This window comes from Oncorhynchus clarkii, chromosome 9, assembly GCF_045791955.1.
Source record: "Oncorhynchus clarkii lewisi isolate Uvic-CL-2024 chromosome 9, UVic_Ocla_1.0, whole genome shotgun sequence".
NCBI classification, from domain to species: Eukaryota; Metazoa; Chordata; class Actinopteri; order Salmoniformes; family Salmonidae; genus Oncorhynchus; species Oncorhynchus clarkii.
Window position 1 is genome coordinate 78,809,704 of NC_092155.1, and position 15,442 is coordinate 78,825,145.

General features: G+C 48.2%; 2 protein-coding genes across 3 annotated transcripts in view; one reads left to right on the plus strand and one right to left on the minus strand.

Moving 5' to 3' along the window:
* The window catches only part of LOC139416967 (uncharacterized), a 47,837-nt gene extending 39,491 nt beyond the window's left edge, over window positions 1–8,346 (plus strand). For both annotated transcript variants that reach the window (XM_071166190.1, XM_071166191.1), the window contains 4 exons: window positions 1,357–1,677; window positions 2,676–2,894; window positions 6,870–7,040; window positions 7,581–8,346. In XM_071166190.1, the coding sequence (XP_071022291.1) occupies window positions 1,357–1,677; window positions 2,676–2,894; window positions 6,870–7,040; window positions 7,581–7,769 (900 nt within the window). In that variant the 3' untranslated portion in view covers window positions 7,770–8,346. The remainder of the gene's footprint in view (window positions 1–1,356; window positions 1,678–2,675; window positions 2,895–6,869; window positions 7,041–7,580) is intronic.
* Window positions 8,347–15,029: 6,683 nt separating this feature from the next.
* LOC139417627 (toll-like receptor 13) overlaps window positions 15,030–15,442 on the minus strand; it is a 3,773-nt gene continuing 3,360 nt past the window's right edge. Inside the window, exon 3 of the mRNA XM_071166835.1 lies at window positions 15,030–15,442. This exon is cut by the window's right edge and continues 211 nt beyond it. Coding sequence (XP_071022936.1) covers window positions 15,030–15,442 — 413 coding nt within the window.

Consider the following 15,442-nt stretch of genomic DNA (forward strand, 5'->3'; position numbering starts at 1 on the left):
CATCAATTTTTAGTAAAACCAGGCTAGTCCATCAATTTTTAGTAAAACCAGGCTAGTCCATCAATTTTTAGTAAAACCAGGCTAGTCCATCAATTTTTAGTAAAACCAGGCTAGTCCATCAATTTTTAGTAAAACCAAGCTAGTCCATCAATTTTTAGTAAAACCAGGCTAGTCCATCAATTTTTAGTAAAACCAAGCTAGTCCATCAATTTTTAGTAAAACCAAGCTAGTCCATCAATTTTTAGTAAAACCAAGCTAGTCCATCAATTTTTAGTAAAACCAAGCTAGTCCATCAATTTTTAGTAAAACCAGGCTAGTCCATCAATTTTTAGTAAAACCAAGCTAGTCCATCAATTTTTAGTAAAACCAAGCAAGTCCATCGATTTTTAGTAAAACCAAGCTAGTCCATCAATTTTTAGTAAAACCAAGCTAGTCCATCAATTTTTAGTAAAACCAAGCAAGTCCATCGATTTTTAGTAAAACCAAGCTAGTCCATCAATTTTTAGTAAAACCAGGCTAGTCCATCAATTTTTAGTAAAACCAAGCTAGTCCATCAATTTTTAGTAAAACCAAGCTAGTCCATCAATTTTTAGTAAAACCAAGCTAGTCCATCAATTTTTAGTAAAACCAAGCAAGTCCATCGATTTTAGTAAAACCAAGCTAGTCCATCAATTTTAGTAAAACCAAGCTAGTCCATCTATTTTTAGTAAAACCAAGCTAGTCCATCAATTTTTAGTAAAACCAAGCTAGTCCATCAATTTTTAGTAAAACCAAGCTAGTCCATCAATTTTTAGTAAAACCAAGCTAGTCCATCAATTTTTAGTAAAACCAGGCTAGTCCATCAATTTTTAGTAAAACCAAGCTAGTCCATCAATTTTTAGTAAAACCAAGCTAGTCCATCAATTTTTAGTAAAACCAAGCTAGTCCATCAATTTTTAGTAAAACCAAGCAAGTCCATCGATTTTAGTAAAACCAAGCTAGTCCATCAATTTTAGTAAAACCAAGCTAGTCCATCTATTTTTAGTAAAACCAAGCTAGTCCATCAATTTTTAGTAAAACCAGCTAGTCCATCTAGTCCATCAATTTTTAGTAAAACCAAGCTAGTCCATCAATTTTTAGTAAAACCAAGCTAGTCCATCAATTTTTAGTAAAACCAAGCTAGTCCATCAATTTTTAGTAAAACCAAGCTAGTCCATCTATTTTAGTAAAACCAAGCTAGTCCATTGATTTAGTAAAACCAAGCTAGTCCATCGATTTTAGTAAAACCAAGCTAGTCCATTGATTTAGTAAAACCAGCTAGTCCATTGATTTAGTAAAACCAGCTCATCAATGTTTTTATTTTATTTTTCTCCCAAGGCCTCCGCAGTCCTGGAGCCTGCAGTTGAACCCCCATCAGTTAACTACATGACATCTGAACCAACAGCTGTGCAGCAACTAGGTCCACCTCTGCACCAGCCCCTTACTGAGCCCTCGTCACCGTACAGTATGAGCAGGACAGAGACGGCCCCACTGGACTACACCGAGGAGGAACAACTAGTAGAGCTGTACGCCGAGATACCTCGAACCGTCATCCACCTCGGACCACCTGACCTGCCAGAGGTCACGGGGTCAAAGGTCATGCCTGGGTTGACCACCGAGGTCATCCATGATGTCACTCTTGATGATGTCACTCCAGAGGTGAGCTGTCCGTCAGTCCCTCTCTTTTAATCTCTCTCCCTTTGTTCTTTACTCTATTTAGCATGGACATGATTGGATTGGTTCTCTCTCTCCATCGATCATGGACATGATTGGATTGGTTCTCTCTCTCCATCGATCATGGACATGATTGGATTGGTTCTCTCTCTCCATCGATCATGGACATGATTGGATTGGTTCTCTCTCTCCATCGATCATGGACATGATTGGATTGGTTCTCTCTCTCCGTCGATCATTGGACATGATTGGATTGGTTCTCTCTCTCCATCGATCATGGACATGATTGGATTGGTTCTCTCTCTCCATCGATCATGGACATGATTGGATTGGTTCTCTCTCTCCATCGATCATGGACATGATTGGATTGGATCATGGACATGATTGGATTGGTTCTCTCTCTCCATCGATCATGGACATGATTGGATTGGTTCTCTCTCTCCATCGATCATGGACATGATTGGATTGGTTCTCTCTCTCCATCGATCATGGACATGATTGACATGATTGGTTCTCTCTCTCCATCGATCATGGACATGATTGGATTGGTTCTCTCTCTCCATCGATCATGGACATGATTGGATTGGTTCTCTCTCTCCATCGATCATGGACATGATTGGATTGGTTCTCTCTCTCCATCGATCATGGACATGATTGGATTGGTTCTCTCTCTCCATCGATCATGGACATGATTGGATTGGTTCTCTCTCTCCATCGATCATGGACATGATTGGATTGGTTCTCTCTCTCCATCGATCATGGACATGATTGGAATGGTTCTCTCTCTCCATCGATCATGGACATGATTGGAATGGTTATCTGTACAGGGCAAACCAAATTAACCTCGGATCAAGTGTTTGGGAGTATTTTGACACGTGTATTTAACCCAGTTTTTGATCTCTCCTCACATTCATCTCTGTCATTACTCTCTCTCTCTCTCTCTCTCTCTTTCACTCCTCCCTCTACCCCCACCGTCCCTCTAGATCACAGAGACCTTCAGTCTGGCCGACGGCAGCGAGTCCTGTCGTGACGAGAGGGAGGCAGCTCTGTTTGGGTTCCTGAGGGCCCTGCGCCGCACGGTGCTACCAGCCCACTGGGTAGGGGTCATGGCCAGGGGACCTCTAATACAACTCCTCCAGTGCTCTAAACTCTCTACCATGGCTGACACAGTTCTCCAGATCCAACCTGGCTTCTGCTTCCAGGTAGGGGAAAGAGACTTCCAGGTAGGGGGGGGAAAGAGAGACTTCCAGGTAGGGGGGGGAAAGAGAGACTTCCAGGTAGGGGGGGAAAAAGAGACTTCCAGGTAGGGGGGGAAAAAGAGACTTCCAGGTAGGGGGGAAAAAGAGACTTCCAGGTAGGGGGGAAAGAGACTTCCAGGTAGAGGGGAAAGAGACTTCCAGGTAGGGGGGAAAGAGACTTCCAGGTAGGGGGGAAAGAGACTTCCAGGTAGGGGGGGGGAAAGAGACTTCCAAGTAGGGGGGGAAAGAGACTTCCAAGTAGGGGGGAAAGAGACTTCCAGGTAGGGGGGGGAAAGAGACTTCCAGGTAGGGGGGGAAAGAGACTTCCAAGTAGGGGGGGGGGAAAAGAGACTTCCAGGTAGGGGGGAAAGAGACTTCCAGGTAGGGGGGAAAGAGACTTCCAGGTAGGGGGGAAAGAGACTTCCAGGTAGGGGGGAAAGAGACTTCCAGGTAGGGGGGAAAGAGACTTCCAGGTAGGGGGGAAAGAGACTTCCAGGTAGGGGGGAAAGAGACTTCCAGGTAGAGGGGGGGGGAAAGAGACTTCCAGGTAGAGAGGGGGGGGGAAAGAGACTTCCAGGTAGGGGGGGGGAAAGAGACTTCCAGGTAGGGGGGGGAAAGAGACTTCCAGGTAGGGGGGAAAGAGACTTCCAGGTAGGGGGGGGAAAGAGACTTCCAGGTAGGGGGGGGAAAAGAGACTTCCAGGTAGGGGGGAAAAGAGACTTCCAGGTAGGGGGGAAAGAGACTTCCAGGTAGGGGGGGGGAAAGAGACTTCCAGGTAGGGGGGAAAGAGACTTCCAGGTAGGGGGGAAAGAGACTTCCAGGTAGAGGGGGGGGGAAAGAGACTTCCAGGTAGGGGGGGGGAAAGAGACTTCCAGGGGGGGGGAAAGAGACTTCCAGGTAGGGGGAAAGAGAGACTTCCAGGTAGGGGGGAAAAGAGACTTCCAGGTAGGGGGGAAAGAGACTTCCAAGTAGGGGGGGGGAAAGAGACTTCCAGGTAGGGGGGAAAGAAACTTCCAGGTAGGGGGGAAAGAGACTTCCAGGTAGGGGGGGGGAAAGAGACTTCCAGGTAGGGGGGGGGAAAGAGACTTCCAGGTAGAGGGGGGGGGAAAGAGACTTCCAGGTAGGGGGGGGAAAGAGACTTCCAGGTAGGGGGGGGGAAAGAGACTTCCAGGTAGGGGGAAAGAGAGACTTCCAGGTAGGGGGGAAAAGAGACTTCCAGGTAGGGGGGGGAAAGAGACTTCCAGGTAGGGGGTGGAAAGAGACTTCCAGGTAGGGGGTGGAAAGAGACTTCCAGGTAGGTAGGGGAGACTTCCAGGTAGGGGGGGAAAGAGACTTCCAGGTAGGGGGGGAAAGAGACTTCCAGGTAGGGGGGAAAGAGACTTCCAGGGGGGAAAGAGACTTCCAGGTAGGGGGGAAAGAGACTTCCAGGGGGGGGAAGAGACTTCCAGGTAGGGGGGGAAAGAGACTTCCAAGTAGGGGGGAAAAGAGACTTCCAAGTAGGGGGGGGAAAAGAGACTTCCAGGTAGGGGGGAAAGAGACTTCCAGGTAGGGGGGAAAGAGACTTCCAGGTAGGGGGGAAAGAGACTTCCAGGTAGGGGGGAAAGAGACTTCCAGGTAGGGGGGAAAGAGACTTCCAGGTAGGGGGGAAAGAGACTTCCAGGTAGGGGGGAAAGAAACTTCCAGGTAGGGGGGAAAGAAACTTCCAGGTAGGGGGGAAAGAGACTTCCAGGTAGGGGGGAAAGAGACTTCCAGGTAGGGGGGAAAGAGACTTCCAGGTAGGGGGGAAAGAGACTTCCAGGTAGGGGGGAAAGAGACTTCCAGGTAGAGAGGGGGGGGGAAAGAGACTTCCAGGTAGAGGGGGGGGGGAAAGAGACTTCCAGGTAGGGGGGGGAAAGAGACTTCCAGGTAGGGGGGAAAGAGACTTCCAGGTAGGGGGGGAAAGAGACTTCCAGGTAGAGACTTCCAGGGGGGGGGGGGGAGAGACTTCCAGGTAGGGGGGGGGGGGGGGGAAGAGACTTCCAGGTAGGGGGGGAAAGAGACTTCCAAGTAGGGGGGAAAGAGACTTCCAGGTAGGGGGGAAAGAGACTTCCAGGTAGGGGGGAAAGAGACTTCCAGGTAGGGGGGAAAGAGACTTCCAGGTAGGGGGGAAAGAAACTTCCAGGTAGGGGGGAAAGAGACTTACAGGTAGGGGGGAAAGAGACTTCCAGGTAGGGGGGAAAGAGACTTCCAGGTAGGGGGGAAAGAGACTTCCAGGTAGGGGGGAAAGAGACTTCCAGGTAGGGGGGAAAGAGACTTCCAGGTAGAGGGGGGGGGGAAAGAGACTTCCAGGTAGAGGGGGGGGGAAAGAGACTTCCAGGTAGAGGGGGGGGGGGAAAGAGACTTCCAGGTAGACTTCCAGGTAGGGGGGAAAGAGACTTCCAGGTAGGGGGGAAAGAGACTTCCAGGTAGGGGGGGGAAAAGAGACTTCCAGGTAGGGGGGGGAAAAGAGACTTCCAGGTAGGGGGGAAAGAGACTTCCAGGTAGGGGGGAAAGAGACTTCCAAGTAGGGGGGAAAGAGACTTCCAGGTAGGGGGGGGGAAAGAGACTTCCAGGTAGGGGGGGGGAAAGAGACTTCCAGGTAGGGGGGGGGAAAGAGACTTCCAGGTAGGGGGAAAGAGAGACTTCCAGGTAGGGGGGAAAAGAGACTTCCAGGTAGGGGGGGGGAAAGAGACTTCCAGGTAGGGGGGAAAGAGACTTCCAGGTAGGGGGGGGAAAAGAGACTTCCAGGTAGGGGGGAAAGAGACTTCCAGGTAGGGGGGAAAGGGGGGGGGGAAAGAGACTTCCAGGTAGGGGGGAAAGAGACTTCCAAGTAGGGGGGGGGGGAAAGAGACTTCCAGGTAGGGGGGAAAGAAACTTCCAGGTAGGGGGGAAAGAGACTTCCAGGTAGGGGGGGGGAAAGAGACTTCCAGGTAGGGGGGGGGAAAGAGACTTCCAGGTAGGGGGGGGGGAAGAGACTTCCAGGTAGGGGGGGGGAAAGAGACTTCCAGGTAGGGGGGGGGAAAGAGACTTCCAGGTAGGGGGAAAGAGAGACTTCCAGGTAGGGGGGAAAAGAGACTTCCAGGTAGGGGGAAAGAGAGACTTCCAGGTAGGGGGGAAAAGAGACTTCCAGGTAGGGGGGGGAAAGAGACTTCCAGGTAGGGGGTGGAAAGAGACTTCCAGGTAGGGGGTGGAAAGAGACTTCCAGGTAGGGGGTGGAAAGAGACTTCCAGGTAGGGGGGGAAAGAGACTTCCAGGTAGGGGGGGGGGGGGGGGGAGAGACTTCCAGGTAGGGGGGGGGGGGGGGGGGGGGAAGAGACTTCCAGGTAGGGGGGGAAAGAGAGACTTCCAGGTAGGGGTAAAATATACTTCCAGGTAGGGAAAAGAGACTTCCAGGTAGGGGGGAAAAAGAGACTTCCAGGTAGGGGGGGAAAAAGAGACTTCCAGGTAGGGGGGAAAAGAGACTTCCTGGTAGGGGTAAAATATACTTCCAGGTAGGGAAAGTTCAATTCAACTTAGGCCGTGTTCCAGATGGCACCCTAATTCCCTAAAATAAATGCACTACCTTTGACTAGTCCTTTTGGTCTCGTTACTGATGAAGGCTTTAGGGCAGAAACGCCATCCATAACTGTGACACCTCCTATCTTTTGTATCAGTCCGATTTTCCTTTTGGGCCGACGGCACCCAAAGCCTCACCTCCAAAGTATTTTACAACTTAATGTTAGAATGGTTCCTCGCAAGTTTTCAAGTGTCTGTTTACAGAAAACCGAAGCATGGATTACAGTTTGTCCAGGCCCCATTGAGTACTTTTCAGGGTGAGGAACCATCTAACATTGTTGTAAAATACTGAACTTCCCCCCTTTTTAAGCTTGTGAACTATTGAAGGAGGAGTTGAGCTTGTTATTGTGCATCGTCTTCAACCAGGTGACGGTACAGGGCCAGCCCCTGCTGCTGACCCACCCCCTGTACGAGGTCCACCCTCCCCGCCTCGGAACCATCACCCAGCTGGTGACTCTGCTGCTGGATCTGGAGAGCCTGATGGTCTGCCCCGGCTTCCCCGTCAGGCTGCCCGCCCTGGGGGACAGGGGCATGGAGGTGAGAGCCAGAAAGACTCCTGTCCTATGGGTCGATCTCCTGTTTCTGTAGTGAGACCTCTTGATGTACCAGGACACCCCCTGGACAGGACACTAGTCTATCTCCTGTTTCTGTAGTGAGACAGCTTGATGTACCAGAACAACCCATATAACAGGAGTCGATCTCCTGTTTCTGTAGTGAGACAGCTTGATGTACCAGGACACCCCCTGGACAGGACACTAGTCTATCACCTGTTTCTGTAGTGAGACCTCTTGATGTACCAGGACACCCCCTGGACAGGACACTAGTCTATCTCTCTGGCCCTTACCCCCAATCCAGCTCCTTCATGCTGAGTGGCACAGGTCCCAGTTTGATAACCTTTTTCCAATACATTCAATATTTATTTAAGAACTGAAAATGCACTCCAAACTATATCTTCAGGTGTTTGTATAAGCAGACTAAAGTCTCTAGAATGCATCTTTTAACATGTCATTGTGCAATACCTTTTTATTTTATTTTTTATATATTTTATCTTTTACAATGTCCCGTTTTTACCGGTAGGTGATGGAGCCGGTTCTTTGTGTGAGGGCGGCCATCTGTGAACTGCTGGTCCCTCTGGAGGAGGAGAGGTGTGAGAGGTGTCGAGACAACATCGTGGAGGAGGACCTGGGACTTATAGAGGAGGACCTGGAACTTATAGAGGAGGACCTGGAATTTGAGCTGGAGTTGGGGGAGGATGGGTGGGTGTAACAGGGTTGGAGGGTGTGACTGGAGTGGGTTTGAACCCCCGGGACAAGACTGTGTTAGCCTGCTGAGCTAAATCCTAAACTTGTGTTAGCCCACCAAGCCATAACTCTAGGCAGGCTTACTTGTTATGCAAGTGTGGTTCACGGAACCAACTAAATTACAGGGACCCAAGGCCAGGTTGCTCATCATACCAGCTCGGTTCACCGTACAGGACTTTGTTTTTGGAAAACCAGGACGTGGATTGGTGCGCCTCCAACCATCGCAGAAGTGCCTGCGTGTCATTGACATTTCAATTTGGTGCTTTTAGAAATAGAATGGCTAGAAAATCATTCTATTCATTGTATTTCTATGACTAGAATTTTGACTTTACTTATGGACATGACTGAAAAATGTCTTCCAACACATCACTGGTAGTTTACCATTAGATCAGGCAGACCAGTGCTCCTTTTTACTTCTGCATGTGACACTTAATGCTGTTGGCATTAAACAAATGAAAGTTCTCAACACGGGGCAACTGGGATATCAACGTGACGGGGCAACTGGGATATCAACGTGACGGGGCAACTGGGATATCAACGTGACGGGGGGGCAACTGGGATATCAACGTGACGGGGGGGCAACTGGGATATCAACGTGACGGGGCAACTGGGATATCAACGTGACGGGGGGGCAACTGGGATATCAACGTGACGGGGGGGCAACTGGGATATCAACGTGACGGGGGGGCAACTGGGATATCAACGTGACGGGGCAACAACGTGACGGGGGGGCAACTGGGATATCAACGTGACGGGGGGGCAACTGGGATATCAACAATGACGGGGGGGCAACTGGGATATCAACATGACGGGGGGGCAACTGGGATATCAACATGACGGGGCAACTGGGATATCAACGTGACGGGGCAACTGGGATATCAACATGACGGGGGGGCAACTGGGATATCAACATGACGGGGGGGACTGGGATATCAACGTGACGGGGCAACTGGGATATCAACGTGACGGGGGGGCAACTGGGATATCAACGTGACGGGGGGGCAACTGGGATATCAACGTGACGGGGCAACTGGGATATCAACATGACGGGGGGGCAACTGGGATATCAACATGACGGGGCAACTGGGATATCAACATGACGGGGCAACTGGGATATCAACGTGACGGGGGGGCAACTGGGATATCAACATGACGGGGGGGCAACTGGGATATCAACATGACGGGGGGGCAACTGGGATATCAACATGACGGGGCAACTGGGATATCAACATGACGGGGGGGCAACTGGGATATCAACATGACGGGGGGGCAACTGGGATATCAACATGACGGGGCAACTGGGATATCAACATGACTACTTGTCTTTGGTTTCTGGACCAGCTGTTTGTTTTTTAAAAACATTTGTTTATCAGTCATCACTGTATTTCATAGACTACGTATCACGCACGCAGACTAGTAGCAATGTGTGTATGGAAGATTGGCTGCTTAACGTTAATTTATGATCTAGTAACGTTATACATACAATACCAGTCAACAGTTTGGACACATCTACTCATTCAAGGGGGTTTTCCTTTATTTGTGAAGTGTTCTACATTGTAGAATAATAGTGAAGACATCAAATCAATGAAATGAACACATATGGAATCATGTAGTAACCAAAAAACTGTTTAACAAATCAAAATGTATTTAATGTTTGAGATTCTTCAAAGTAGCCACCCTTTGCCTTGATGACAGCTTTGCACACAGATCACCCCTACCTTGTCACAACACAACTGATTGGCTAAGACGCATTAAGAAGGACATCAATTCCACAAATTAACTTTTAACAAGGCACACCTGTTAATTGAAATGCATTCCAGGTGACTACCTCATCAAGCTGGTTGAGAGAATGCCAAGAGTGTGCAAAGCTGTCATCAAGGCCAATGGTGGCTACTTTGAAGAATCTCAAATATAAAATATATTTTAGTTTGTTTAACACGTTTTTGGTTACTACATGATTCCATATGTGTTATTTCATAGTTTGGATGTCTTCACTATTATTCTACAATGTAGAAAATAGTAAAAATAAAGAAAAACCCTGGAATGAGTAGGTGTGTCTAAACTGTTGACTGGTACTGTATCAATGTGTGTATGGAAGAATGTCTGCTTAACGTTGGGACATACTCTGTTCATTTAAAAAAGACTTCTGATATCTTCCTGTTGCAGGAAAAAAAAAAATTGCGCATTTTAAGAATGGAGCTAGCTAGTTTGTTCGTCTTTTCAAGAACTGTGAATTGCCACAGTGACGTTACCAAGTAGAGGATACTGCTGCTTTATCCCTTTTCAGGTTAACTTTCACATTAACAACGGCATGATACTTGCTTTTCTGGGGTCAAAGTTCAGTTATTTTAATATTTCTGGTTCAATTTTCAGAGTTCTATTATTTCTGGTTCTATGTGAATTCAAATGCATTTTTTTAAAACATTTTTAAAAAACCATTTTACAGAACTAGACCATCACTATCTACTCTCCCCAGCTGACTGAACAACGTGCTCACAGGCTGGCTTACCATTGCTCCCAATATTTCCCGAGACAGTTGTAGTGTTGGAAGGAAGGTCTGTGTCGGTAAGAAATGTTTTCATTATGTCAATACACTGGACTGGATAGTCAGTGAGAAGTGAGACATTGAGCACAATCAGAATCTGTTGCAAATGTAACGGGGGCCCCAATCACCTTTTTTTATATGTTCACGTGTAACTGTTCTGTTGGCTTTGTTTAAAAATAAATGTTTTATATGTTGTTCACGGGAACAACATGGTCCATACAAGGACCACTCTGTCTGAGTAGAAGACACATTTTTGCTACAACAACATCTTGTCTTTTTTATAAATTAGAATTTTATTTTACCTTTTTTTTTTAACGAGGCAAGTCAGTTAAGAACAAATTCTTATTTTCAATGACGGTCTAGGAACAGTGGGTTTAACTGTTCTGTTCAGGGGCAGAACGACAGCTTTGTACCTTGTCAGCTCGGGGATTTGAACTTGCAACCTTTTGGTTACTAGTCCAACGCTCTAACCACTAGGCTTGAAGGTAGAATTGAAGGTAATGGTCTGTGGAGATGCTCCAGAAACCTACTGTATCCTACTGGGAATGTCAGTTTGTTATGGTAAAGAAGTACTGGTTTACTTTTTATGGTGTGAGTATTTGTATCAAAACTTGTAAAAGTATTAAACTTTAACTTTTATGGTTGTTGATCTCTCTGCTTTCCCCCGACATGATCTCTCTGCTTTCCCCCGACATGATCTCTCTGCTTTCCCCGACATGATCCCTCTGCTTTCCCCGACATGATCCCTCTGCTTTCCCCCGACATGATCTCTCTGCTTTCCCCCCGACATGATCTCTCTGCTTTCCCCCCGACATGATGGCCTGGTTTAGATCTTATCTGTCGGAAAGATATCAGTTTGTCTCTGTGAATAGTTTGTCCTCTGACAAATCAACTGTAAATTTCGGTGTTCCTCAAGGTTCCGTTTTAGGACCACTATTGTTTTCACTATATATTTTACCTCTTGGGGATGTTATTCGAAAACATAATGTTAACTTTCACTGCTATGCGGATGACACACAGCTGTACATTTCAATTAAACATGGTGAAGCCCCAAAATTGCCCTTGCTAGAAGAATGTGTTTCAGACATAAGGAAGTGGATGGCTGCAAACTTTCTACTTTTAAACTCGGACAAAACAGAGATGCTTGTTCTAGGTCCCAAGAAACAAAGAGATCTTCTGTTGAATCTGACAATTAATCTTAATGGTTGTACAGTCGTCTCAAATAAAACTGAAGGACCTCGGCGTTACTCTGGACCCTGATCTCTCTTTTGAAGAACATATCAAGACCATTTCAAGGACAGCTTTTTTCCATCTACGTAACATTGCAAAAATCAGAAACTTTCTGTCCAAAAATGATGCAGAAAAATTAATCCATGCTTTTGTCACTTCTAGGTTAGACTACTGCAATGCTCTACTTTCCGGCTACCCGGATAAAGCACTAAATAAATAAACTTCAGTTAGTGCTAAATACGGCTGCTAGAATCCTGACTAGAACCAAAAAATGTGATCATATTACTCCAGTGCTAGCCTCTCTACACTGGCTTCCTGTCAAAGCAAGGGCTGATTTCAAGGTTTTACTGCTAACCTACAAAGCATTACATGGGCTTGCTCCTACCTATCTCTCTGATTTGGTCCTGCCGTACATACCTACACGTACGCTACGGTCACAAGACGCAGGCCTCCTAATTGTCCCTAGAATTTCTAAGCAAACAGCTGGAGGCAGGGCTTTCTCCTATAGAGCTCCATTTTTATGGAACGGTCTGCCTACCCATGTCAGAGACGCAAACTCGGTCTCAACCTTTAAGTCTCTACTGAAGACTCATCTCTTCAGTGGGTCATATGATTGAGTGTAGTCTGGCCCAGGAGTGGGAGGGTGAACGGAAAGGCTCTGGAGCAACGAACCGCCCTTGCTGTCTCTGCCTGGCCGGTTCCCCTCTTTCCACTGGGATTCTCTGCCTCTAACCCTATTACAGGGGCTGAGTCACTGGCTTACTGGGGCTCTCTCATGCCGTCCCTGGAGGGGGTGCGTCACCTGAGTGGGTTGAGTCACTGATGTGGTCATCCTGTCTGGGTTGGCCGTGGCGGAGGTCTTTGTGGGCTATACTCAGCCTTGTCTCAGGATGGTAAGTTGGTGGTTGAAGATATCCCTCTAGTGGTGTGGGGGCTGTGCTTTGGCAAAGTGGGTGGGGTTATATCCTTCCTGTTTGGCCCTGTCCGGGGGTGTCCTCGGAATGGGCCACAGTGTCTCCTGACCCCTCCTGTCTCAGCCTCCAGTATTTATGCTGCAGTAGTAGTTTATGTGTCGGGGGGCTAGGGTCAGTTTGTTATATCTGGAGTACTTCTCCTGTCCTATTCGGTGTCCTGTGTGAATCTAGGTGTGCGTTCTCTAATTCTCTCCTTCTCTCTTTCTCTCGGAGGACCTGAGCCCTAGGACCATGCCCCAGGACTACCTGACATGATGACTCCTTGCTGTCCCCAGTCCACCTGGCTGTGCTGCTGCTCCAGTTTCAACTGTTCTGCCTTAATATTATTCGACCATGCTGGTCATTTATGAACATTTGAACATCTTGGCCATGTTCTGTTATAATCTCCACCCGGCACAGCCAGAAGAGGACTGGCCATCCCACATATGCTCTCTCTAATTCTCTCTTTCTTTCTCTCTCTCGGAGGACCTGAGCCCTAGGACCATGCCCCAGGAATACCTGACATGATGACTCCTTGCTGTCCCCAGTCCACCTGACTGTGCTGCTGCTCCAGTTTCAACTGTTCTGCCTTATTATTATTCGACCATGCTGGTCATTTATGAACATTTGAACATCTTGACCATGTTCTGTTATAATCTCCACCCGGCACAGCCAGAAGAGCACAGCCAGAAGAGGCCACCCCACATAGCCTGGTTCCTCTCTAGGTTTCTTCCTAGGTTTTGGCCTTTCTAGGGAGTTTTTCCTAGCCACCGTGCTTCTACACCTGCATTGCTTGCTGTTTGGGGTTTTAGGCTGGGTTTCTGTACAGCACTTTGAGATATCAGCTGATGTACGAAGGGCTATATAAAATAAATTTGATTTGATCCCTCTGCTTTTCCCTGACATGATCTCTCTGCTTTCCCCCCGACATGATCCCTCTGCTTTCCCCCCGACATGATCTCTCTGCTTTCCCAGACATGATCTCTCTGCTTACCCCCGACATGATCTCTCTGCTTTCCCCGACATGATCTCTCTGCTTTCCCCGACATGATCTCTTATTTCCCCTTCATGATCTCTCTGCTTTCCCCCCGACATGATCTCTCTGCTTTCCCCCGACATGATCTCTCTGCTTTCCCCCCGACATGATCTCTCTGCTTTCCCCCCAACATGATCTCTCTGATTTCCCCTTCATGATCTCTCTGCTTTCCCCTTATGATCTCTCTGCTTTCCCCTCGACATGATCTCTCTGCTTTCCCCCCGACATGATCTCTCTGCTTTCCCCCCGACATGATCTCTCTGCTTTCCCCCCGACATGATCTCTCTGCTTTCCCCGTCATGATCTCTCTGCTTTCCCCGACATGATCTCTCTGCTTTCCCCGACATGATCTCTCTTATTTCCCCTTCATGATCTCTCTGCTTTCCCCCCGACATGATCTCTCTGCTTTCCCCCGACATCTCTCTGCTTTGACATAATCTCTCTGATTTGACTTTGCCCTGTCATGATCTCTCTGCTTTCCCCCGACATGATCTCTCTGATTTCCCCCCGACATGATCTCTCTGCTTTCCCCGACATGATCTCTCTGCTTTCCCTGTCATGATCTCTCTGCTTTCCCCCGACATGATCTCTCTGATTTCCCCCCGACATGATCTCTCTGCTTTCCCCGACATGATCTCTCTGCTTTCCCCCCCGACATGATCTCTCTGCTTTCCCCCCGACATGATCTCTCTGCTTTCCCCGACATGATCTCTCTTATTTCCCCTTCATGATCTCTCTGCTTTTCCCTGACATGATCTCTCTGCTTTCCCCCCGACATGATCTCTCTGCTTTCCCCCCGACATGATCTCTCTGCTTTCCCCGACATGATCTCTCTGCTTTCCCCCGACATGATCTCTCTGCTTTCCCCGACATGATCTCTCTGCTTTTCCCTGTCATGATCTCTCTGCTTTCCCCCCGACATGATCTCTCTGCTTTCCCCCCGACATGATCTCTCTGCTTTCCCCCCGACATGATCTCTCTGCTTTCCCCCCGACATGATCTCTCTGCTTTCCCCCCGACATGATCTCTCTGCTTTCCCCGTCATGATCTCTCTGCTTTCCCCGTCATGATCTCTCTGCTTTCCTCGTCATGATCTCTCTGCTTTCCCCGACATGGTCTCTCTGCTTTCCCCCAAAGACTAGTAGTCATTTAGGCTGTGTTTACACAAACACACCAATTCTAATCTTCTGTCCAATTATTGGTCTTTTGACCAATCAGATCTTTTGCCAATAATTGTGCAAAAAGATCAGCATTGGGCTGCCGGTGTAAAAACATCTTTAGATTCTGTGTGAAAGAGTGCTTGGTAGACTTTGTACACACTGTAGACTGGCTGCGGGTGTGTATGTTGAGGCTGTTCCTCAGCCTCCCCTGTAGTGCTCGTCTCTGCCACCAGGTAGCGCCGTCGTCTCTTCTTAGCCAATGGAGCAGTGAACCGCTGACTGAGCACATTGAAAAGAAGTCTCACAGGTTGGTGATGTTCAGTGCCTCAAGGTTGGTGATGTTCAGTGCCTCCAGGTTGGTGATGTTCAGTGCCTCCAGGTTGGTGGTGTTCAGTGCCTCCAGGTTGGTGATGTTCAGTGCCTCCAGGTTGGTGATGTTCAGTGCCTCCAGGTTGGTGATGTTCAGTGCCTCCAGGTTGGTGATGTTCAGTGCCTCCAGGTTGGTGATGTTCAGTGCCTCCAGGTTGGTGGTGTTCAGTGCCTCCAGGTTGGTGATGTTCAGTGCCTCCAGGTTGGTGATGTTCAGTGCCTCCAGGTTGGTGATGTTCAGTGCCTCCAGGTTGGTGATGTTCAGTGCCTCCAGGTTGGTGATGTTCAGTGCCTCCAGGTTGGTGATGTTCAGTGCCTCCAGGTTGGTGATGTTCAGTGCCTCCA